Source organism: Stegodyphus dumicola, chromosome X1, assembly GCF_044657685.1.
Source record: "Stegodyphus dumicola isolate Sdum_Otavi_A_Nest chromosome X1, ASM4465768v1".
Taxonomy (NCBI): domain Eukaryota; kingdom Metazoa; phylum Arthropoda; class Arachnida; order Araneae; family Eresidae; genus Stegodyphus; species Stegodyphus dumicola.
In genome coordinates, this window is record NC_140780.1 from 188725884 (window position 1) to 188753487 (window position 27604).

The following is a 27604-nucleotide window of genomic DNA, read 5'->3' on the forward strand; positions in this document are numbered from 1 at the left end:
TAGTGGTGCAACTGGACACATAGCAAAGGACTTCTTTTGGTTTCAGAATATTACACCAAAGGTGAAGGAGATTTACCAGGCAGGTAAACATTTAAAAATATTTTCAGAAGGTATTGGTACTGTTAGAGCAAAAACTATAACTAAAAAGAATTATAATTTTATTAATTTAACTATTAGTAATGTTAGTTATATTCCTGATTTAAGAAATAACTTATTGTCACTCACTGCCTTAATGGATAAAGGATGTAAAATTGAATCGAGGAATAATTCTGTATTAGTTTTTAGTGTGTAATGAATTACTTTTTAAAGCATTTAAGAATATTTAAGGTAGGCTTGAAGTTAATTTAGAACCATATTATAATTCTGAATCTTGCATTGCTAATGATTGTACTGGTAATAATTATGAACTTTGGCATAGTAGATTGTGCCATTTAAATCCAAAATATATGCTTAAATGAAAGAATACATTGATATTAATGATGTAAGTGATTTTAAGTGTGAAAATTGTGACATAAGTAAAATAACTAGAAAAAGTCATCCAAATATTGGCATTACTCAGAGTTCAGAAATTTTAGAATTAATTAATTTGGATCTATGTGGCCCTGTTCAAACTGAATCAATTGGTGGGTCTAAATATTTTATGATCTTAGTGGATGATTTTTCTGGAATGTATTTTACTTATTTTCTTAAAAGTGAAGTATTTGACACATTTTATAAATTTAAAGCTAAGTATGAAAATTTAACTGGTAAAAGAATTAAACGTTTGAGAACAGACAATGGTTTAGAATTTGTAAATCAACAATTAGATAATTATCTTGCTAATTCAGGTATTTTACATGAAAAAAAAAAATTCCATATAACAGTGAGAGTAATGGGAAAGCTGAATGGGCAAACAGAGTGCTTTTGGAAAGAGGTAGGATATTACTACATGAGAGTGAGCTTCCGGTAAAATTCTGGGCAGATGCAATTAATTTTAGTACTACTCAAGTATCAAATTTAACACCCTGGAAAGGAAAAAATTCCTTTAGAAATTTGGACTGGTAAAAAACCCAAATTAAACTATCCAAAAAAGTTTGGATGTGTGGCATACTTTCACATTCCGAAAGTAATGCGAAACAAATTTGACATACCAGGGAAAAGAGGGATAATGTTAGAACATGCTAGAGAAAGAAAAGGATATCGTATTTATGATATAGTAAGTAATAAAATAATTGAAGAACAATCAGTTAAATTTAACAAATATTTAAAAGGTAGTAATTGTATGGGGGAAAATAACTTGGGATATTGAAGAATTAAAAGAAAAGGGAAATGAAGTAGATCAAAAACCACACCTCAAATTGGTTGTTACGAAAAATACTCAAGCAAGCGAACACGGTGACTCACTGAACTTCGAAATCGCCAACATGAGCAGTTGTATCGGGGTTGATGACAGGTGGAATAAAGGCCAAACATCTGATAGCTATGAAAAAAGTAATAAATATGGAAATGAAATACCATTAAAACGATCCGAGAGGCTCAAATCAAAACAACTAGCATCAAGTATAATCAGTAATGTTCCGAATGATTTTTCAGAAGCAAAATAAAGTGCTAATTGGTATGACTGGAAATCCACAATGGAAAATGAATTAGATTCATTACATAAACATGAAATGTGGGAAATAGTAGAGAGGCCTGAAAAAACAAAATTAGTAAAAATTAAATGGGTGTATACTTTGAAGGAAGGAGACTCTGGGGATGTAAAACATAAAGCGCGATTAGTAGCGGCTGGGTTTAATCAAATAAAAAATAAGGATTATAAAAAATTATATTCACCAGTAGTTAACACTGAATGTTTTAGATTATTGCTTGCACTTTCAGCTAAATTAAACCTGACTGTTAAATTTTATGATGTAAAAACAGCATACTTGTACAGTGACTTAAACGAGGATGTGTATATGACTCCTCCACCTGGTTATGAAAAACTGATTGGAGAAGGAAAAGTATGTAAATTGAAGAAAAGTATTTATGGGTTGCCTCAATCGGGTAGAAATTGGTATATGAAAATAAAAACTAAATTAGAAAAACTTGGACTGGTACAGTTAGCATCTGATAATTTTATATTCATTTATAACAGGGTTCGTACACATTTCTGCACACGAAAATTAAGTACTTTTATGGACTTTTAAGGACCATTAATGAAAAAATTAAGGACCTATGAGCAAATAGGAACTGAATAAATTCAATTACCGTAATTTCCAGAAGAAAGGCCGCATCAGCGTAAACGGCGCACTCGAGAAAAATGGTGGGAAAAGAATTAAAATTACACAGAAACGCTGCAATAGATTAAATTGCGCGTGACATTGTCGTGGGCCGTATAGATGCAAAAACTCAACCTAAGTCCTGATATATGACATACCAGTTAAGAAAAATGCATGAAATGAAACCATAACTCAAAAACAAATTAAAGGTAAGAAATGTGGAAAATATATTTACCTTCATGTATATACTTATATTTACCCACTAAAGAAGTCCATATTTGTAATACTCAGACTATATTATAAAAAATGTTGCAACAACGAAATATTAAATTTGGATGACAAAAGGAAATTTTAAATTTTACTTATGAATTACAGCAAACTATACATCATATAAAGCCATCAAAATCTGATTCTTCACTATCTGAACTAAAAAGATTTAGTAAATCCAGATCTAAGTCTTCCAGATCGTCACATTCATTCTCTTGGTTTACAGTCTCTTTATCTAAGGATATAATTTCAGCTTCTTTGAACCCTGCTATTATTGACGATGTTTCTACCGATTTCCACGCACTTCTTGCCCACTTTGCAATTTCTTCATAAGATGCTCTACGCATTTTACCACTTTTGGTTTACATATGCAATCCTTCACTCATCCAACACTCCCACCACTTTCGGACTTCAGCTTTGAAGGATTTATTACCTGACAAATCTAATGGTTGTAAGATTTTTGTCAAACCACCAGAAATTATTGCTTCGGTCGTAGACAATTTTTGATATCTGGTTTTCACTGACTCAAAGAAATGAGCACGCATGAAATCCATTATCAATAACCCCTTTGGTTGGAAAAAAAAATCCCATACGACACTGCCAAACTTTTTGTAGCCACTCATGCACGATTGTTTCGCACATCTAGCCGTTCTCGTTTGCACAAATAATTACGTCATTGGGAAAATCTCCCTTCGGAATAGTCTTTCGTTTAAAAATTATCATTGGCTTTAGCTTCTCACCATTTGCGGCACAAGCTAACACACATGTAAATGACATTCTTTCATGCCCCGTCATAAACACAGATACAGTTTTTGCACCAGTTTCATCAACAGTTCTGTTTGCAGGAGAGTCGAAAGCTAATGGCGTTTCATCCATATTTATTATCTGCAACTGAAGAAGTTTTTTTTTGTCAATAATAGCTGTCACATATTTTAGAAAAGATGACTTTTTATCCTGCCAGTCTATTGGTAATTGTTGCCCGACTGTTGTTCTAGTACGCACAGAAATATTTTTTCTTTTCATAAATCTGCTACACCTCCTTTGAAATCATATATGTTCATTCACTTTGCTATAAATTTTGCTTGTAAGCGAATTTTTACAGTCGAAATTGCCATTCCCTTTCCTCGTTGCTCCTTTATCCAGTTTGCAAGGTCGTCCTCTAGATTTGGCAGGAGAAGAGTATCACAAAGGGGAACATTGATGACCTAAAAGCCAGAATTACAACCGCAATAGCCTCTGTGGATGCCAACAAGCTTGCCGGTACCTGGCGTGAAATTGAATATTGACTTGATATTCTCCGTGCGACAAAGGGGGCACACATGGAAGTTCATTGACAAAGGTTATGAAACTTTTCCGAGTCCATCTAACCATTTATGTTATTAATTTTAATCTATCTTTATTATTTTATGAGTTATTAAACATCAAAATGGGTCCGGGACTTTATAAACACCCTGTATTTACGCCTATTCCTTACACATGCTTAAGGCTTATCTAAGTACTGAATAAATAAATTCCATGATACATGACTTATTGAGGGTCGGCTCCAGAAATCTTAGCGCCTTATGCAGTCTCAGTCTCTGCACGTTCTAAATTCATGCTACCAAGCTGCATTTCCTTAAATTTTGCCACTCGGTACGGCCATATGAGCTCTGGCGCTGGTTCTGGGTTTATGTGAATAACAAATGAGTTATTCTTATTTCAAATAGCACTAAATGTAATCTTTTGGGCTATGAGTATCATTAACAAAATTTATTTTTAGCATATGGAAAGAAATGCTTGTTACATTTTTCCTGTCAACAATTTTTAGTACATTATCTGCAATCATTTCCAAGAGTAATGTCAACATAAAAGGTTACCATACTCTTTGTTATTCAATTGTTAATATAAAAAAATTGTTTAGGCATCACTACATGAGTCATTACTCAAGTTGCCATGTATTAATAAACAAGCAGTGATGAAAGCAAAATATAATAAATAATGATTCGCCAGGTTGTCTGTTTTCAGGGATATAAAATATTAGTAGTGTGTGATGTATCTAAGTAGAACCTTTCGGTTTGAGATGTATAGCAAGCATCGGAGTGCAGCTACGGAGCCAAATTACTGATCAAACAAATTTATGCTAAAATGACTGATTCTTCAATAACGAGGTATTTAGTACTGAAGTGAAATTAAGAATCGGACTCTGCACGTGTGCTGGGGGGGCCGTCAAATGCATATGCGTAAAGCACTTACACACAAAATAGATACATAAATAAATAAAAAAAGTTGGTGATTGCTCAGAGATCCAGATTTTAGATCATTCCAGATACTGGATGTCCGGATCTCAGACTTTGTACTGTACCACTAAATTTTAAAAATATTGCATACACTCAGATATAACAGTTGGGGGATACTCAGATAACCGGCACCTGGCGAACTTCCTGAAATCGCGTTCGCCAACTTGGGCGACACGCGCCACAAAGTGGGAGGATAGTTTAGGTTGCTAGTTTAGATCTTCACTACGCTAGGAAGAAAGGGAGAAGCGAAGGGATATTTTCTTTCTATATGTAAATACTTTGCTTTGGCTGTCATGTGACTTTGCAGATGAATCGTCGTGCTGGTCATGTAACATTGTCAGTAGACGTGGCGCGTACGCTCATATGCTGTTTGTTGTTCCGTATGATCATTCACTATTTAATTATTTTATTAGAACAAAATATTATTATTTATTAGACTATTAAAATCTATTAGATGTCTAAATACTATTAGAATCATAATTATTTAATTACCGGAGATGGGCTTCAAGTTGCCATAAACCATACGCTATTTTCACTAGACTAAAAACATTTCAGAAAATAAAATTATTAATGATTTAAAAATTAAATAACTAAGTATTACGAAATTAATTCATAATTATTTAAATAATATTTATACTGCGCTTCTAGTTGTCGTTTAATTACCTTGTAAATTATTTTCTAAATAACTTAATGAACTTACAAATTAATTACCCTTATAATTAGTACAACAAAGTAGATAACATATGGTCTTTTTCTCACTTATCGTTCGCATGGGCACATTTTTAAAATTATTTACTTAATATTTAAGTATATGGTATATGGGTGTTATTGCACAGCCATCTATCAAATTTAATTTTTGCAAAAACTTTTATTATCGAAAAATATCTGTTACTTATTAATGCGAAATTATGTTAACAAATAAAAATATATAATACATTTATATACATTTTTAGTGTTTATGTTAGCAATTTTGATCAAACAAATTTTTCTACGAAATATTGATTATTAACTGGGAATTGATTTTTCGCGAAATGACGTAGGCGCAAAACCCCATGAACTTTGAACCTAGATTATTTTGGTTCGATGCTCTGTGTGTAACACTTCAAAAGGAATCAGCTGCAAAAGCAAGCATTTTTTCAATTAAATTTTTATCTATTTCAATCTATTGATATTTGCATATTTGAATTACTATTTTTTATTTATATTAAAATTTTTATTTTTGTAACTTAGGAATATTTGTAATTTCTTCAATTTAAGAAGTTATTAATATTTATTTCTGCATTTTCTTCTGTCTACTACTAAACCTTTATTCCTGTATGTTACCAGTGTTTTAGTTTGATATACTGTTAGCTTAAATGTAACATAATTTTTAATTTAAAAATAATACATTTAATTTAATATTTAACTGATTTATCTAATTTATTTTATTTGTAATATAATGTGAATGTTTTTACATAAATTATTTATTCTATATAAATGCTGACATAAGGTTATTTTAATATAAAGAGCAAAAATAAATCTATAACGATCGGTTTAGTTCATCAACATAAAATGTAATGTGTGAAATGAAAGTATTATTTTTTTTTAAATAGTAAATTCATGTATATTTGATCTTTCAAATTTTTAACGTTACTTGCATGATAAATATTCCATTTGCATGATCTTTACTGCATTTATATGAAGACCATATTTTTAAACATATTTAACTATTATTGTGGATAATTGTAGAAATTAATGGTCAGAATTAAAAAGAGAAGTATAAATGGTAATAATGTTGGAGTTATATATATCATAATCTAAAATACTAAGGTGAAAAAAGTATGTACATTAACTTAACCACATCAATAACTAAATTAGTTCTATGTGCATTGTTTACCTTTTTTAACACAAGTGCGTCACTGTATTTAGCCTCAGGCGATTTTCGCCTAGCATGGGTTTCTCCACTATATCGGGATCAAGAGAGAAATTTTGCAAAGCGTCTTTTCACGTCATTTCCCTCTTGGCGTCAAAAAAATCCTTCCGAGGATTTGGCAATTTTCGCCGATTCAAGATGGCGGAAAAAATTGCGCCAAGTGCCGGTTATCTGAGTCTTCCCAACAGTTGTATGGTTAAATACGTGCATAGTACGAAGGGGAAATATTTTTTATTACTTATATTATTTACATTTTTTTGCTCACATAGAAACAGCAAACAAATCTTAGCATCATTTAGCACAAGAAATGAAAACAACTATTATAAAATTTTTAAAGTGTAAAAACAAAGGAATTACTCTGGAATATACTGCTCCTTTTCACTATAATTCAAAAGGCAGAAATAAATCAAACACTACTAGAATAAACAAAAATGGAATAAACAAAAGCCTAATTTAAATATAAAAATCTTTGGAAATATTGCATATGCTCAAGTAAGTAAATTTGATCGATAAAATAAGAAGTATAAATTTGATAAATACAAACACATGCATATCGATTATGAGAGAGAAAGGTAAGAGGAAAAATGTACCCACAGATGTTATGTTTTAAAAAATTCATAAAAATACTTCAGTGGAAAGGAAATCAAAATGAAACTTTAGAAAATAATCCAGATAAAAGCATTTTCAGTATAAAAGATGATGGTCTAAAAGGTGAAAATAAGAATGAAGCTGGAAATGAAAAGTGACCTGTTAGAAAATCACTATCAAAGTTTAGACACTTTATAATGTCATATCAGGAAAGCAATAATAGGAAAAGGTAAAGATGTTTAGAAGCTATTTTGAAGAAGAAAGAAGCTTTAATTAGTAATAGAACTTAGAAAGTTTCATATCAAAGTGAAGCAGAAAATAATAAAATTATGGAAATAAAATATTAAATTTACAGAAGTATCTTTATGGACTAACAAAAGCTCTTTTAGTTGCAGTGATTGCTTCATAAAATTTCTATGAAGTAAAAGGTTTCATTAAAATCAAATGTCATAGATATGCATTTAAAATAATAAATGACTCCTAAATGATTTTAGATGAATGAAAATGAATAGGGCTAAACCAAAGATATTTACTAAATGTTTTTGGAAAATATGAAATGACTATATATCAAGAACCTGATACCCAAACAGGCATACAATCAAAAGTATATAGTGTGGTACGAAAATCTGATTTCCTTTAAAGAAGCAATTGGTAATCTGTTATATATAATAAAACTTGTCCTGAACTGAGATTTGCTACTAGTCTTGAAAGCAGACATGTCAAAAATCCACACTAATGGATATGTCATCCTCATAGACTCCAACTACTATGGATTCTCCGTAGTTTCTACGGAAATTCATGAAAAACTACGAGCTACGAAAAGTATGGAAAAAACTACGGATTTTACAGAAACAAGAGCAGGAGAACCAGTACGCAAAACGGAACCAACTAATTCATCCGATGATTGGCTGAATACTCGTGTTATCATATATCACGTGTTGAGTGCGTTCCTAGTTTTGAAGAATTAGCCAATCGTAGATCAGTAACTCCAACCGTTAACGACTTATCAATAGTTCCACCCAATTGTCTGTCTCCCAGGTTCCTCGCTGATGCGTGTTTAGGCTGCATTCGGCTGCATTGTGTAGTTTACGGCGAGAGCTTAGCGTATGTCTTGTGAACTGTGAATCAGGTGAAAGATTTTTAATCATAATGCTGCCTTGAACGAAGAAGCCAAAATTATCAAAGCAGAAGTTTAAAGATTCATATTCTTCAGAATTTCCATGCATTAAAGCGTCCAAAATTTCTGTGAATCACGCACACTGCAGTGTATGCAACAAAGACTTCTCAGTTGCTCATGGCGGAAAAGATGACTGTAAACGGCATGTGCTTTCTCAAAAGCATATAGAACTTGGCACCGTAAAATCTAAAGAAATAACAAATTTCTTAATAAAAGATGATGAAACAGATCCTATAAAAGCCGAATGCTATTTTGTTTGTTTTTTAATTGAACATAATCTACCGCTTTCTGTTTCGGATCATTTTCAAAGCAATGTTTCCGGATTCTGCCATAGCAAAAAAATTTAGCTGCGGTCATACCAAAACTGCTGCTATTGTGAAAACGCTTGCAGAAAATACTGTTGCTGATATTATAAAATCAGTGTGCAGTACATCATTTTCTCTAAGTACTGATGGAAGTAATGATAACAATGATAACAAACTGTACCCGTTGGTTATAACATACTACAGTAAAGAAAAGGGAGTGATAATTACTTCATTGATTTCTATTTTAGAATGCACGAATAATACAGGCGAAGGTATTTTTAATTGTATAAATGAAAACTTTAAAAACAAAGGTTTAGAATGGAAAAATTGCTTATCATTTTCTTCATATAATGCTAGTAATATGATTGGAAAGTTTAAAGGTGTAGCATCATTTATCAAAATGCATCAACCAAGTATAATCACCCAAGGTTGTCCGTGCCACCTCTTGCATATAGCTGCAAAAAAAGCTACTGAAAAATTAATTGGCTCAGAAATTGAAATGTTGATAATAGATATATATTTTTACTTGGAGAAAAGTTCGAAACGGAAGCATAGCTTCAAAGTTGCTCAACAAATTTTGGGACAGAATGCAAAATCTCATAAAATTTTGAAATATTGCAGTACGAGATGGTTGTCTCTTTTAGAATCTATAACAAGGATTTTGGAACAGTGGGATGCTGTGATAAATTTTTTTGGAGATAAACCAGATAACAGTGAGAATGAAGGAAAGAGATTGCAAAACATTAAAAAAATTTTACAGTCACCGACCACCAAATTGTACTTGTTATTTTTGAAAAATACTTTGCCTTTGTTTATAACAGTAAATATTAATTTGCAACAACAAGCTCCTTATATACATAAATTGAGAAGAGAACTTTTTGAACTTTTAATGAATTTATTTGTTAGATTCGTAAAACCATCAGTAATTTCTAAAGAAAATGAAGATGTTACTCTAACGTCTATTCCATTTCAGAAGTATAGTAAACAAAAAGAAAATGAAAATTTAGTGATTGGTGCGGAAACAAGACTATATTTTTAAAATGCCAAGTTGAATGAAAGTGAAGTGAAATCATTTTTCAATTCTGTGCGAGCTTTTTTTGTAACTGCATGTTCATATATAATTGATAAATTTCCACTGAGTGATCCATTTCTAAAACATGCTGAAGTTGCTGACATCAACTTGAGAACTGAAGTCTCATTTTCATCTGTTCTTTACTTGATGAATACTTTTCCATCCATTATTGATGAAAAATGTCTTAATCAAGTAGAAATTGAATTTTCCATGTATCAAGTAGATGATTTGAAAGAAATTGTACATTTGCGTATTGATATAGCATGGGGAGAAATTGCCAAATTAAAAAATATGAATGGGTGTATTAAATACAAAGTATTGCCTTCTGTAATGCTTGCTGTCTTAATAATACCTCATTCAAATGCAGCTTGCGAAAGAATTTTTTCTATTGTTAAAAAAAATCAGACGGAATTTCGACCAAATTTAGGTCTTAAAACTCTTGAAGCAGTTTTGATTGAAAAAATAAATATGCAGGCAAATGAAGAACTGTGTTATAAAAAAACATTCTCAAAATCAAGCTTGCTAAGCATGCTACATATAAATCTTTGCATTCATAAATTATGCGTATTTTGTTTAATACTTATATGTATCATTCTTGGTTATTTAAATTTTATTTCCCTGTAGAAATCATATCCAGAATAAAGATATGATTTATAGCTTCTGATTTTTTCTATGATTAGTAGTGATTTGAAGTACTTTTTATTAGTGAATGCTTGAGGAGTTAAAAGAAAATTTCTAATTAAATGTGCATATAATTTACAAGGTATATTTTTAATTATTCAGTTTTATATGTATATGGATTTTAAATGTAATAAAATTGATTACAATTAATTATTAATTTAAAATTAATGAATGGTTAATTACAACATACGCTACGCGCACATTTTCAAAGTTGTAAAAATGTCATTCACGCGTTGACTACTGACAAGGTTTGCTGAAGGTTGGAGTCTATGCATCCTATATGAAAGAAACTCTGTGGGTTGGAGTACAAGGAAACAATCAGTAGTCGCTTTATCAACTAAAGAAGCTCAGTAGATAGCAGCAGTAGTAGAACGTGTTAAAGAACTTTTATATTTAAGAACTTTTTCGGGCTCCATAAACTAACATAGCAAATTTAAATATTAATGGAATAGAAATTAAACTGATTTGAATGGAAATTTTAACAGAATAAGTACCATACTGAAGCATGCTATTTTTAAACAGAAAATGCAAAAGGAAGATCAGGGTTCGTACACATTTCTGCACACGTAAATTAAGGACTTTTAAGGACCATTAATGAAAAAAATTAAGGTGAGAACCAAATGAGAACTGAATAAATGCAATTAAAAATATTACCTATGCCTCAATTTCAGTTTTGTAATACCATTCTAAAAATAAAATTATTATTAAACATAAATTAACATTGAAAGTTTGAAATTAATTAAAGTTTGAGAATAAAATAAACTTTATGCAATTTACAAGTAGCATTAAATATTTTACACTTATAATAGTTGGACATATTTGAAGAAGATAAGTGACATTTATATTTTACTAACAGTTAGCTTTGATTTTTTTTTTTTTTTTTTTTTTTTTTTTTTTTTAATGTCTCATTTTGTCACATACTTGGTCAGTCTAGAGGTTTAGTAAATAGCAGGTAGATTTTATATCAAGTTTCATAGATTAAAATGAGAAGTAAGATCATAATCAGCATGATTCATAACAAAAGACTGAATGTTGTCACTGCTTGTCTAGAGAGAGACCTGCTGATTAGAACAACCCTGAATATTGCCTTCAAATTTTTTTAAACTTTCGAAGCTCCAATGTCTAAAATTCTAAAGAAAAATTATCCCAACGAATTCTGTAACAGCAAAAAGCCAGAAATATTTTTGGGGAAAAAAAAGGAGAGAAAAAGTGTAAAAATAATTTTATAGAGAAAACTGATGCATATTCTGAATATTCTGATATGATTACACTGGAAAAACTCCTACTATGAAAAAGTTTTAACAAAAACATTTTTTATTCAACTATATAGCTAATTTTGCTTTTGCTAAGAACTGTTTTGTAAATTGTGCTTTATACATACATTTTCTATACATTATACCTTGTTTATTTTTCAGACTCAAAATACTGTATTACAAGTTGCCAAAATAAAACTTTAAAATATGACAGAGAAAAATAAAAATATTTTATTTTAATGTTATTTTTAAGTATAATTTCAATATATTACTATTATTTTAGTGAAGTTTATCAACGTTACAATGTTTTAAAAACAATTGTCGAAAAAACTTTTTATACAAACTGATCTTAAAATAGCCAAAATGATGATAAGTCGCCAAATTCAGAAGCATTCTTAAACAGTTTGTCTTCTTAGAAAAAATGAATTCCGAAATGCTTATATGTTTCACTTCTTGCATAGAAACTCCAGTACCCCACCATTTATATTAGAAATAGGAACAATTTATAACCCATGAACCCATTCAAAAGATAGCCATATATGTCGGTGAATCGCCAAATATATTCCTCCAAAATGATGATTCACACTCAAAATGGCAGTTGTAAAAACAGACAGACATTTCTGATGATTAAAATTAAGGACCTTCTACCGATTTTGGCCAAAATTAAGGACTTTTAGGCCCCGTTCAGATGAGGGCGTAAAGGGCATAAGTGGTTAAAGCCGAGCTCCGTTGCCAAGGCAACCAGTCACTGCTACTGAATCTGGTTTAGGGCTCGTGGCATAGGGTTCCAAGTTTTCAACTTTACGCCGAGTTTGGGATAAGCACGAACCAATCAGAGCAAAGCTAAAATGAAACGGCTTTCTTTAGACGATTTCGCTGTCACATCGAAGGCGACATTTTTTTTAATATGGAACACATCATATCCGAACAAAATAATGAGTTGTAATCGTATCCGAACGAAATAAAGAGTTGATCTGCTATGATGACATGCATTTTTAATGAGGTTTTAATGCATTTTTTAATGAGTTTTTCAATTTATATTGAAAAATATGGATGAAACTCCTAAAGCGAAAGTTAAGCTCAGGATTATGCACGCTGTGTATGATCCTGTTGATGATTGATCCTATCCAATATTTTTCATTTTATTATGAAAATTCTTTAAAAAATGCATACTTGCAAAAATTTTATTTTTTCTGCGTAAATTATTATTACTTTCTTTCTATCTATATATTTAAAAAAAAATAATAATTTTTTTCTTGTTTAATTATTTTTGTATTTAAGAATAAATTTATTAAAAAAGCTGGAAGTATTGTATTGCTATTTGCTTCAAATGCTGATTTTCTTTCCAAACAAACTTCATGAATTAATTTTACTAAAACATCAAATCAATATCAAGAATCTGCTGTTTTTTTTAACAGTAAAAATATTACTTTTAAAAAAATATATTTTCACTTATTTAAGAATAGTCACAATAGTCAATTCAATGGTTTAAGCTTTGTATAAGTAATAAAAGATTAATCTTTTGAGAAAATGTTCTTATGAATTCCAAGAAAGAAAAAAAGTAGTGAAATATCCTTAAAACAACAGTCAACAGTCTAGACAGTTTTGTCTCCTGTTGAAGTCCTGTTCTGTTTTTTAATTACATTCTCCATGAAAGGAATTTACTTTTAATGAAACTAAATAGCACACATAATTCATAACATGGACTATAATTTAATGAACAGTATTTGTTATTATTAACCACTCTTTATTACTATCATTTGAATGGTGTGTTGATCATTAAATTCATGCTATTTCTCTGGTAGAAATTCCTGGATAAGGTATAAATGTTTATAATTTTGATGTATTTGAAGACTTGGGTACCTAAAATTTGTCATTGTGAAATTACTTTTGAGATTTGGTCGTAAATAGAAATGACAGCCTATGTTGAAATTAAATTAAGGGGTGTGGCTTATACATGCAAATTATTAAAAATAGATGTATACAAACAGCTGGCAAGACAGCAAAATGTATTTAATGATTGAGCATAAAATACATTGTTGGGTGAACGTTTCCTAGTATTGTACTAGCAGTGGTTGCTGATCATTGTGACCTATTGTGGGATACTAGTACTAGTGATAATTGATACTGGTAGTGCAGCAAACTACTATAGTGATCGACAGGGACAGTGAATAAGGAGTGCTAAGCACACATGTTTCACTGTCACAGAAACATGTTCCTTCTGATTGAAAATTAAAAAATAATAATAATAATGTATGGTAAGTACTGTTTTTAGCTTAACTGCTTTCACACCTGCAAAATGGAAAAATATTATATACAGGCTATCTGTTAGTTATCCTCACGATTTTTTTTTAATTAGGCATATTTAGAATATCGTATTTCTCCTCCTTATATATAAAAATTGAAGAATTTTTTATATAGTATATAAATATGCATGTGCATGTTTATAGTATAGAGAGTACTACAGTACAATGCAGAAATATTCCATACTGCTTTGCACAGAAAGATATGTGCCAACCAAGTATTGGTCCTTCAAAAAAATATCTCAACACCATTTCGTTATTTTTCTTTTTTTACCTTCTTCCGTTGCCTCTTGGCTTATAAGAAGGGCAGATAAAAGAGCATTCTGTTGAACCAGTAAAACTCTGTGTTGAGCTGTAAAAGCCATGACACAAAATAATGAAAACGAGCAGAGCGAGCGCGAATCAATTGAGCTAGAAAACAGCGTGCAAAATGTGTAGACACATCCGCGCATGCACAAATTTAGCTTCTCTCATTGGCCACAGCTTAGACCCCCATCTCGCAGGTGTGAACGGATGTCCCGTATTTTATGCCCTTATGACTATGCCTCTATACGCTTTACGCCCACGTCTGAACGCAGCTTTAAGGACCAAAAATCGATTCCAAAAAACTTAAGGACTCTTAAGGACCATACGAACCCTGAAGATAATTTAGATTTTGTAACTAACTTTTACTAAACCGTTAGATAAAGTGAAGTTAAGAATTACTTAGTAAACTAATAAAATACATTAAAGTAAGAAGTAACTATTTTTTCTGACTAAGGAAAAACAAATTATGGAAGGAAGCAAAATAATTTAAAATTAACTTTTTTAATTTAATAATGGAAATAAATTTAATCAAGTGTTTAGTGGTAGCTCTTATTAATGTTGGGGCAACTGAGCAACTGTATGTGTGTATCTTCATATGCAACCTCAATGTTCCAGTGAATCTGGGATCTAAAAGCACAACAATGTTCATGCAAAATACAGAATTTGAAGCTTGCATGTTTTGATTGTATTTATTTGTTAAGTTTCAATAAAAGGTAAAGCACTAATGACTAAGGTAAAGCACAGAAGGGCTATCTATTAAAAGAAAGGACTTTTTTGGTCAAAGAAAAGAAACAAGTACTTCCATAATGATATAGACATGATTACTTCTGCATTGTCAACACTGAAAGCACAAAACTTATTTTTCAACACTGTACTCTAAGCTTGAAACAATAGCTAGGAGGATATATCCCAGAAATTACTACTGCTATAGCTTCAGCAAAAACATTTGTTATATATTTTTTCCTACTGAAATATATGCCACTCATTATCTTCTCATAAAAGAATATTTTCATTCTAATCTTAAAATAATTTAAAATTTTAAAATGCTTGAGCCAGGTACATTTATTGAAGTAAATGAAATAATTTTAGTAAAGTCATGGGTAATGATAAAAGAAATTCTATGCACAGTGATGTACTAAATATATCCCTTCCAATAAATATGTGAATTTTGTACTTTCATTTCTCTAGCTATTCTGATTTTGAAATAAACTTTGCTTCATATTGGGAGTACAGACATTACAAGTCTCAGGCACTTTTAATCAAAAATTGGTCATTTATTGTGAAAGAACAGTATGCCAAGTTTTATTCAAAGTGTAATCCATTGCTAGCCACTACTTTTCTCCATCTTTCTGTCAGCATACAGGTATCATGTCAGGAGAACGCTTCATCTTTCGAGGCTATCCACAAATCAACCTAATTTTTGGTATCTTCATATGATTCAAAGGGTTGCTCAGACACTCAATGCATTATCAGTTGAAACAAGTAATAATCAGAAGAAGCAATGCCTGGTAATTACAGTGAGAGGGGGGAAACTTCTCATCTTAAGTGTTTCTGAGTACGTTTTGACTGACACCATAACACGTGGATAAGCGTTATCATGCCCGCAGTAGAAGTGGGTGCATTTTTCTTTCAGTGTTCGGCTCAGTCTCATCAGTTGTGTTTGGTAGAGCACCACCAAAGGTTTCGTTTTGCTTGAGCAACTTGTAATACTGATAATACAAGTTCATCCTAACACATACACGATTTTTGTTTCCCATGAATATACAGCTTAGCTGTCAACAGTGACCAGGCCAGGTGGTTCCCATTATTTCTTCTTCTTTGGGTCATCATAGTAGATCCATGTTTCATCATCAATGACTATACAATGCAAAAAAACTTTTCAATTATGCCTGACAAGCAGCATTTCACATGTAAAAAATCAGCATTCAACGTTTCAGCTTCATTTCACATAAAGCCTAATTTCCTTGCTTTTGAATCATTCCCGATGATATTAAATGATGTGAAATTGCTTGTTGAGTCACCCCTAAGGTAAGTGCAAATTCTACTTGCCTTTGGCATGGATCTTCATACAATAAGGCTTCCAATTCCCTATCTTCATAAACTTTCATCCTTCTGCTACATTGTCTTCAAATTCACATTTCTTAAACTTCTGAAAATACTCACAGCTTCTCTCATTTGAACAGCCTCACCATATGCTTCTACAAACAACCGATGTGCTTCAGTTGTAGATTTCTTCAAATGAAAATAGTAAATCAAAAGCTATCAGCAAATGACACTCATTCAGTTCAAAACTCTACATTTTCACATGAAAAAATATATTATGCTCATACAAAATCAGCAGATGTCCAACCTTAAAATATGACATTTTACATCAGACAATTTTTACCAGAACTTACTGGTGGCATCAGTTTTGCTCAAACAGCACTGTATCTCTACTCTCAATAACTGAATGTGCATAACCACTTTGTTCATCCATTCAGTATGACTACTCCAGACTGTTCAGCATTTTTTGCAACTGGAGTTTTACATCAATAAATGTTTCTGAATCTGAGAAACTATAAAAAGCTTACTTTGGATAAATTATGGTTCATCGGATTAAAATAGATCACAGTCCATCAGGAAAATTTTATTAGAACAAACAAAATCATTACCAACAATATTTTCATTCACTTGATCCTACCATGTGACATTCAAAGTGTTTTTTCCTTTAGATAATCACTTTGTATATTTCACCCCCATTTCTCATTCAAACTCATGAAGCACTAAATTGGATCATTTAAATTATGACAAAGCACTTGACTATATGCCTAAGGGAAGAGCTGTCTTTGTGGAGGTCTTTCTCTGGAAAACCAGTTCATGTGCATATCACACAATAGGATAATCAAAAACTCCCATGCAGTTCACTGAAAGACTTAAGTTCAAATAAAATTACCATATTCAGTGACTTTATCTCGACTGCCAGTGGGCTGCCTTAAGCTTGGTGAGAGAAGCATACGAAGACATTTCTATGGCTAGTGCAGAGCTGACATAAGCACCCTTTATTGTAACAGCCAACAAGAGAATACTTTACCCATTTGTTTCAATATTTTGTGGATCTATAACAATGACGCCCCTCATGAAACAGTTATTCACATAATCAGCTGTTGATTTGACTCTGTGTAGTAAGTATGGAACTTGGAACAATAAGTATCAAAACATGGAATACTTTAAAATCAAAAAACTTTCAATTCCAATAATTGAAAAATCCACCTACCAGAAAATGCAGGCACTAAGTAGACCATATGCCCTATGACAGTTACAGAGAATATTTACCATTCTGTTTCTAGAGAGAATTCTCATGAGCATAAAGCAGATACACTAATAATTTTACAAATAAATAAAACAAAGAATAACAGAAAGATGAACAGATACACCAGTCTGGCAAACTATCTTCCTCCCCCCCCCCCCAATTTAAAGGAAAGCAAGTTTGAAATAATTGTCTAATGGGAATTCCTCATATATATTTCTTGATGGGTGCTCATTACTCCAAATGATGCATAAATCATAGTTTCAGAACTGCAGGTTTATGGTAAAATTTATCACTCACATTAATGCAATACTTTTGCTGAACCATAATTAGAATCTTGCTAAACTTCCAAAACCTGACAAGCATAAGTACTTATAAATCGACACTACAGTTCTAATTTCAGAGTACATGTTGATCGTTTACTTTTATTAATGCCATATTCTTGTTTTAGTAATGTCACTACACTCAAAACAATTCTATTATGAATGTTTATATCACCACAACCTAATTTTTATACATCAATTAAGAATATTGAAAATGATAAGTTCAGTTTTTAATCTTGAATTAACTGCTATATACTTTTATTTTCATAAAAAAATTGGGTTTTGAAATATTCAATAAATTCTATACATTTAGTTATATTACATAAACTGAAATCCTACTGTAATTCAGTTTGACAGAGAAAGCAATTACCTTAAAACAGATTGTGGTCAATAATTACTGCATATCTTCACATATTTTTCTTCCTAGCATTTTGACACCAGGTTCTGAAAATTTAAAAAATATTTGTGTAATTTTCTTTTCCCCAGTGCATTCAGAGAATGAGTATCCCTAAATTTTAAAATAGATTTGTAATGATTGTTACCCTCACAAACTACTTGCAAAGGTCACACAAAACCTTTCCTTTCTAACTGTTGAACTTTATGCCAGCCTAACACAAGAGCCAACCAATTACAGTGAAGCAAACACAAACTGACATTCAGCTTATGACTTTGCTGAGTCAGCTGTATAATCACCTTCTCTCATTGTTTACGGATAATTTGAGACCTAAGAAGTAGCAGAGTAGAGAAGATATGTTATTAGATATTGTAATGTTAATATTACAATGTATGCTTATTGGAATGTAGATTTTATAAAATAAATAATATTGTGACAGTTACCTGTAGTTTATTCATGACAACTTTTCATTTTTGTTTTCCCGTATCTGCATCCTTTGGGAACTAAATTATTCACAAAATTTTCCTTGAGAATAAAATTAGTAAAAAGAGGGGAAATATGGTACAACAGAGTGCATAATGGCTTACTATCAAGGAAAGTTCTACTTTTATGGGTTTTATAATACAATAAGAAAAAATTTTAAAAAAAATTTAAAAAAAACTTGATAGAATTAACAAAAAAAAAAGCTACATATTGCTACACTTAAATAATGGCATGATGGAAAATCTGTTCTGACAGGATAAAAGCCATAATATGAAAACTTTAGATAGTTCATTTTATTTATTACAACAGCAATTGTTCGGTATCATTTAAACACAAGCGAGTCAAAATACCTATTACTGCAAAATTCAGCAAGTTCAAATGAATGTCTCTCACTTTCATTCACTTGTCTCTCACTTCCATTCGTCATGGAAGTATCTACATTCCATACATTTTCCTACATATCTGGAAAAAGTAAGGGACTCTATTCAACACCAGCTGGGTACAAGAGAACATGATAAATGAAACCTCTCCTTCTGAACAGATCACAAAAAATTGTTTAAAACCTCTTTCTCAAGCTCATGGCCACACGTACTTGTTCAAGTGGGGGGGGGCTAATATTTATTATATCCAGGCAATCTTGGAGCACATAAACTTATACCAAAATAAAAATTAATGTAGTCCAAAATTAGTGTAAAAATCAATCAATGTACATTAGATCTGTTTCTGTTCAAATGTAATTCTGAAATACTTCCCTAACTGGAAGGAAAATATCATAAGGATAAAAGGTGGTTCTGCTTCCCATACATTTTCTAATATATCTGCAAAGGAAGAGAGACTGTTCAGCCCCCTCCCACTGGATATGATGGGACACTCTCAGAAATGATGAGAAGTGATTTTAAAAACCTTAACATTGGTAGCTGAAGCTCATTTGTCAGCACTGAGACTTTTCAGTCAAAACAATTGCAGAACTTGACACTCTGGAATGCTACTGCAGTTTCCTGTATAATTTGAGGTTTTAACAATCTCACTGCTATGAAGTCAGCCAACTGAATTTTCCTGTGAAATTTAGTTACATCTGAAAGACACCTTCAATCTGTCAGCACAAATCTCAATCTGAAATCCAGAGAGAAATCTACAGTGATATAGACAAATCACTACACTGCACAGGAGCCTGCTCAGGAGCACTAGAGAGTTTTGGAGATTAAAATTCAGTATGAGCTCCAAGGTCAAACCCAAAATCTAGTGCCCAGCTAATACATTATGTTCTACAGAAAGAGCTCCTCATCAAACTTAAAATATTAATTCCCAGCTACTACAAAGTCTTACAGTTAGTTACCTTCACTATATTCTCATCATATCATCCACTGAAATCAGCCTGCGAGTGCTTCAGTGGAACTCTTACTTGCATTACATCGCCTCTGATTGGCCCATTATAAAGCAAACAATTACAGTTTTAAATCCAATTCCACGAGATTAGTGCTAATATGAAAAGTCACTGCTGATTATTATGATGCAGAATGTATTTTTCTCCTTGAAAAAACTTTCTGACTTACTAAGCTTGCAGCTGCAAAATGAATTCCACAATTTTTTTTAAATTCTGTAAAAGCTGTAATGTAATAAATCTTAAGAAGCTACAATGTCGATTACATGTCCAGTTTTTTAGACAGCACTAAGCACTTATATAAAGACAGCTTTTCACAAGTAAAATCAAGTTGAATTAAAACTATAAAATATACAATCAGAATTCTACATTAAATAAATGAAAATTAAATTACAGTCTTCATTCTGAGTAGCTCACCTGGATAAACATTTATGACTCGTGATGGATTATGAGGTAACAGAGCCTTATTTTCAACTAGTGACTTCATTCCTTCTGATCTAGCAATAGGTTGTAGTTTACACTTTAGTGCAGCTCTATCGATATCTATCTGAGAACGTGCATGATGATAAAAATATGACGATTTTGAAACAGGATTCTTCTTCTAAAATGAAAATGAAATATTTAAAATCATAGTTAAAGGCAAGATTTTAAGAAAAAATCATTTTAAAAATTTCAAAAAAGGATTTATTAAAAGAATCCCAATTTTTCTTATCAGATAAGGGAAAACACAATATTAAAGTTTAAAAGAAGTGTAATAGAATAACAAAATGCAAATGAATAAAACAGCATTTAAAACTTCAATTATTTAGAAGATTATTCTGACTGACATTAAATTTTTAAAATGCTGGAGAAAAAAGCTCAGACTTGAATTCCACGATCACAAACTAACATCCATTTCAACCAAGGGGGAATGCATCATTTCAGTCTATTTGATATTACTCTGAATGAAAATTGTTCTTGAAATAATATATAGAACAACCTGTGGTGACTGTTTAATGCCACAATACTCTAAACTTGTCAGAAGGTGATTAAAAGGAAAGCTGAAGACAACACTTGGCTTTATTTAAAATTAAAAGTAAAATATAAAATTAAATAAATGATGATAAACCACTGTCAAATGTCAACCAGAAACAGTGAAGTACAACTGCGAGTCTCTTGGAGAAAAGTTAGTCTTTATACTCACACTATAGTGAGCGTGCACTGGTACAGCACAGCAAACACGGATACTGGATGCAAATGTTAAAATACAAATATTCTCATCGGAATGCAAATACTCAACCAGAACCTTTCAAATGGAATCAAAGAAACTACCCATTTTTCAAAAAAGAGGGGAATTAAATCTGTCTTTCAGCCATTCATGAAAAAAATCACCACTCTAATCTTTAAAATTCACATACTAGCATTCAACACAAAAAGGGCCAGAAATCTTTCGACAGAGAAATGTGTTTCTCTGGAACATGTCTAACCTTACTCATACTAAAATTTACATAAATTATAATGTTTTGCATCAATACCTTTTAAATACTATGCATTTTAAATTGTAAAACTTTTCATATATCAATCAAATCATCAGCTTAATGCTCCCTTGGAAAGAACAAGAACTCAATATTTTCCTTTTCTCATTAATAAATTTGTGCCATTAAGCACATACTAATACCAATTCTCTGTATGCAGACTTAAGAGATTTCAGATGGGGAAATCTAAGAAATTTGTCAAATATTTGCAAGGGTAATGGAAATGCTGCCCTTATGCAGTGGAGTCTATAACAACCTAATATAGAATATTAAAATCAATCAAACATTATCCAAGTTTTGTATTTTGAGCACATTCTTAACACATCTAAAAAATGTGTTACAAAGAAAGCTCTCAGACTTCCACCAACAACAATCAAAACAAAACTTTCATGGCTGATCAAGTGAAAAAATCTGCAAAATAACAGTTCACAATCATTTGCAACCCCCAAAAAAAGATGTATAAAGTGACGCACCCATAGTATTTACTGTCATGAAAATACAAACACAATATGTCTGTAGAGTTCAGAGGCATTATGTCATCAACAGAGATCATGTAGCTCATTATTACAGTTGCATATTCTTTTCACATATGTCACTTCAGCTACGTTCACATGCAAGGCTCTTTTGCACAGCCACCGTTTTTATCAGGGAGAAATGGGGCTATAAAGCAGTTTTGCTTTCAGGACTGGTTCAGATGCACATTGTTTTCCATCCCTCTTAACCCATAAGCCATTGCATGCAATGATGTCACAAATCCCAATCAGATTGATAGATTTCTAACGTTTGCTTACATCTTTTTTGACAATGTTTACTACTGCTATAGAACACCATTGGAGTGTAACTCTTTAATTAATTAAAATGCCCCTAAATTGATTTAAAATGTAATTCATATACAAGACCAAATGGTTAAAAGAAAATAAGTTACACATTCTGCTGTTTTAAATAAAATGTTATTATAAATGTTTTAGTATTGACTTCAAATGTTTTAGAAAATATATAATAATTAATTCACGTAATAAAGTTGTTTTGGACGTGTTTTACAAAGATTTTAAATAAAAGCTTGTAATTTATGTTTATATTAACCATTTAATAGCACTAGATTTTAATTTATATATATATATATATATATATATTGAAATTCAGGAATAAAATTTTTAAGAAATTTGAAATGATTTAATGACCATTTAGACAGTTTACATTCTTTAAACTGCATTTTCTCGGTTCGGATTTTTTCCATAAATCCTTTTACTTAAAGTTCTAAAACTTATATACATATGTACCTAATTATTTAATATTTTTACCGCTTATTTAAAATTATATACTTTATAGAAACAAGGATCGGTTTTGCAAAATACTGAAAAGAAAAATTAATTGAAGTGAAAATGTAATTGAAATCATATTTGTTCCAAAGTTTTTTTTCATATAAAAACATGCTTTTCCCCCTCAGAAGCTAATTCATTAATTGGAAAATCGATCCTTAAAGTTAATTTACAAAAAGAAAAAGCTTAATATTTATTTGTTTATTTTATTAAACATTTCTTTCAATGTAAGTTGTTTAAGTTGCTTCATTTCACGTGATAATACTTTCTCTTTAATTCTATTAAACAGACATAATTTCTTGTTTAGTTACAAAGTTCCGCTATTCAAGTCCTATAATTGCTGTGTCGAGAATACCGACTAATTTGTCAATCGAAATTTTTTCGTTTTCAATAACCTCTGTGTCACTTTCTTCACTATCGGAAGCGAATTATAATGACGAGGAACTTGATTTAAATCATATCAAAGACGGAGTACATCGAGATGAAATACTACATTTAGTAAGGAATTACAAGCCAAATAAAATAAAAACATCTGCCCTGAAGATAAGGATAGTGCTGACAGATCAACTTCCAATTCATTGCGCGACACGGCGTCCTCCCCTCTCCGCCGCAGAGCAGAGTGAAATTGATAAACAGATTTCGGAATGTTAAGAAACAAAGGATATGCCTTTATCTATTTTTTACAGCAATTCCACTTTTTGTTTAACGGACTTCAAAACATACTTTCGCTTTGTAGATCCTTTACATATTAGTAAATATATATCGGAAATTCTATTTGACATAATCGAAAGTTCAAGCTTACTTTTATAAAATTGCTCTAACAGTCTGCAAAAAATAATAAGCCGGATCCAATTCGAAGATTAAGGAACAACGCAATCTGCAACATTAACTGAATTAGATATTTTAACTTAGCTTATACCGTCTGTTATACATTAAACGCGCAAGCCTAAACGTATTATGCGCATGCGCACACGCATCTTCACAGCCGTAAAGGTCTTATGCGCATGCTTTAACGTGACGCATGCGCAGAAAGTTTGTAGCTTTGAGGTCCGGATTATAGATCGTTCCGGATTATGGGTGTCCGAATTAACGACTTTTGACTGTACTCATAACTTGTTAAGTACCTGACACTTAGAATTATTGTAATGTACAATGATATGCATAGGATAAAGTCTCTCTCAAAATATCATCCCAAAATCTCTGTTTTATTCCTATTCTGATGCTTCCTGCAACTAATATTTTTTAGCAATATCCTCCTATACATAGTTACAGTATTTCTTTTCAGTAATAGAATTTCTTTTTCAGTTACAGTGACTTACTACTATTACTGCATCCAAGGTAGCCTATGTTGCAGCTTAATGAAATTAATGAAAATACACATTTTAGTATTCATTTTGCAATATTTCCTCCTTACTAGCACTGATTACTAATACACAGTTACGTATTCATTTATTCCTGAATGCAATTTGTCCCACAGTTTGATTTTACTAGCAATTCTTCACCCATGTCTAGTCAATTCCTCACTTTACATGTTAGTTTCGTCTGCACCTAGGATGTGGTCTGCAGCAAACTTGAAAAAAGGCGTTCCTCCCTCTTTATTCTCACATATCTTTCTTCTTTCACTTCCAAGAACCTGAATTGTTATGCATCAGTTCATGGCTAATATTCACTGACATTGCAAGAGCTCTGCTATCAATGTCAATCTAACCTAAGCATCATGTGGTTGTTAATTGTTAAAAGATTCAAAACACGAACAGGTAAAAGTGAGCAATTTCAAAATTTGGAAATTAAGCTGCAGAATTACTCACTGAGAGAAAAATCACAGCTGTCTAACTTTAGTCAAAATTAGTTCTTGAAATCATTCAAATGCTGAAATGAGATAGAACTGGGGGGTTGTCTACTCTCAAATGCAAAATATTTGATGATTATTAATGTCTTGAATTGCGATATCCTGATTGTGGCACCAATTTCAAAGTATGGATATCCCAATGGGAGACCTGGCCAAGGCCATGTTAAAGCCATAACCTCTGCAGAAGATCAGTACGTGACATTAAATGCATGACATCATAAGGACAAAAGTACTCTCAGAATCTAGTTGCTCCTTCTGGAGCAACAACTGTCAGGCAAACTGTATACATATATGCCTAGGAGAGGAGGTCCTTTAAACCCAACAACCTGAAGTGTAAGTTCCCTCAAGAAATCATAATAAAGAGCCTATCTTTTGTAAAACTAGGCATATAATTCTTAGACAAAGCAAAGACTGCAGACATGCTTTTTTCAATGATGAATTGAAGTTCAGTGCGCAGAGTTGTTCTTAATGAATCTTCAAATGGAGAGAACTTAAGGTTCATTAGTATTCCTCAAACATAAGAGAAATCTATCACTTTAGTGGAAGTGCAATTTTTGCGAGAAGAGGCACCATGCTGAACAACTACACACTATTGCATGTCTCCAGTGCAGCAGTATGACGACACAGGTTTATAGGGAAAAATTTCTTAACTTTACATGACGTTTTTCTAGACAGCTATCAGAGGACATTATTTTTGTGGACAACAATGCAAGGCCACATAAAGCTTAAATGCTAGATGATTTTCTGCAGAAAGATTGCATTTGCAATATGATTGAGACAGCAGTGCTGAACCTAAGTCTTATACACGAAGTAATAACTTATACTTAATCACTACTTGGCATCAATGCCCTCCAAGGACCCTCCATGTGTTAAAATCCTCACTTTTAAAAGAATAGGATTTGCTACCACAAGCTGTGATTGATAACATCATTTACAGTATAAGGGCTCATTCTGCGGCATGCAAAGTTATATGGGAGAGCCACGCTCCTTATAAGCTGGACCATTCTGAAAAATAAGCTGTCATGTTTCTGGCATTATTAGCTTCATTTCTCTATTTCAAAACATTTATCCCCTTTTCTTTCCTTCTTCTTCCTCCCCCCTTTTTTAACATTAATACTGGCTGTCTTAATTTCATTGTAATGTTTCAAGATATCACATGTTTTTGTGTTTGTAAACTTAATTTTGGATACCAGTGTAGTTTAAAGCAGATCTCTGCTCTGTATGTTAGAACCCAGCCTCAGTTGTTATTTTTCTTTTCATAGTTTGTCACTGTAAGAGTGGCAACCATCTGATTTTTGTTGTAGTTTGTTGTAGTTTTACGGATTTTGAAAATAAATATGACACTTTAGAATAAAGTTATTTTATTTTAAGTTTATTAGGAGAAAGGAGAACGGGTAGTTCTTGCAAATCTCGAACACTGTAGTTGCATGGTTTCAACTGCAGTAGCATGAGTATCACTTGTGATTACTCTAGAACTATTTTAAACGATTTTTAACTTTTTCTCAGTGGTCCCAGATGCAGTAATCAATAGCTAAGCTCTATATTCAATAACAGATCTGATATAGGTCTTTAAGATGGTGATATTCAATTTTATTTGATTGGTGAAGTCCAGATAAAAGTGTAACAACTTTAAATTGTGTACCCAAGGTAAAAATGTGGTAATTGGTCTTATTAATATTTATGATCATTTCGTTTACCAGTGACCGTAAAAGCCTGCCAAGTGTCTCATTAATGGAGTCCTGAATTTTTTTTTTTTTATATATTCTGTCAGTGAATCATAGTATGAGATCATCTGCAAACAGAAGAGCCTCCACTGCATTACCTGTATTGATTATTCAGCAAACCATATTATTGATCATGATGTTAAACAGGATTGAAATTAATACTGAGTCTTGTGGTCCCAACTTATTTTGTCTAAAAAGAGATATTGAGCCAATTAACCAGGTTCTATTAAATCCCTTAATGATTTAATCTAATTATACATACTTCTATACTGTGTACATAAAAATTGTATTCCAAACATCTCTGAATAAAAGAAAAGCAATTAACATATTTAAATATCCAAGCATTTTAATTCCTAATCTGATTCGATTTTTATTCATCATTCATCTTGGGGGGGGGGTTAGGGATCTTGGAGGTTATTCATCTTGTGGGTTAGGGAGTTATTCAGAGTACCTCACGAAGCTCTGCATTACTCCCTAACCCACAAGATAATCCATTTTGATGAGGTTGTAAATCCAAATGCAGATCTGTAGGCATTTTTACAGATTATGAATTTTTCCAAGTATTTTTCAGATCATTTTTTAATCCTAAATTTGTACTTATTCTTGGAGGATAACATAACTAAGCCAAGCCTCTGCATTTGTTTTATACAGCACAAGCAAAGGTTTAATGCAGCATTATCTATGAGACTTCCTCTATAACAAATAGAAAACAAGAGGATGTATTTTCATGCTGTGGAAAAGCAAATAAGCATACTTAAATTTGCTAGCCTTAGAAGAAAAAAAATTACTTTTTTCTCACAAAAAGGCTCAAATTTACCGTATTCATGCTTTCCAGAAGTTTTCTATTCCACAAATTTTTCCGATCAATAGGTTGTTATATCAAAAGAAAAATCAGTTGGAACTTTCTTATCAGGACGAGATGCCTATATTTACAAATGTAGCTAAAAACTGCTG

At 31.7% G+C, this 27604-nt stretch overlaps 1 protein-coding gene across 7 annotated transcripts in view; it reads right to left on the reverse strand.

Moving 5' to 3' along the window:
- Nucleotides 1-27604, reverse strand: part of LOC118204066 (regulator of G protein signaling loco-like) — a 161924-nt gene that overhangs the window by 9260 nt on the left and 125060 nt on the right. For 3 of the 7 annotated variants that reach the window (XM_085807046.1, XM_085807048.1, XM_085807047.1), the window contains one exon: nt 20662-20845. In XM_085807046.1, coding sequence (XP_085663172.1) covers nt 20662-20845 — 184 coding nt within the window. Of the gene's footprint in view, nt 1-11169; nt 11202-18356; nt 18431-18528; nt 18711-18823; nt 18884-20661; nt 20846-27604 lie in introns of those variants that run through there. The other 4 variants (XR_015038324.1, XM_085807050.1, XM_085807049.1 and 1 more) reach the window with 4 other exon arrangements.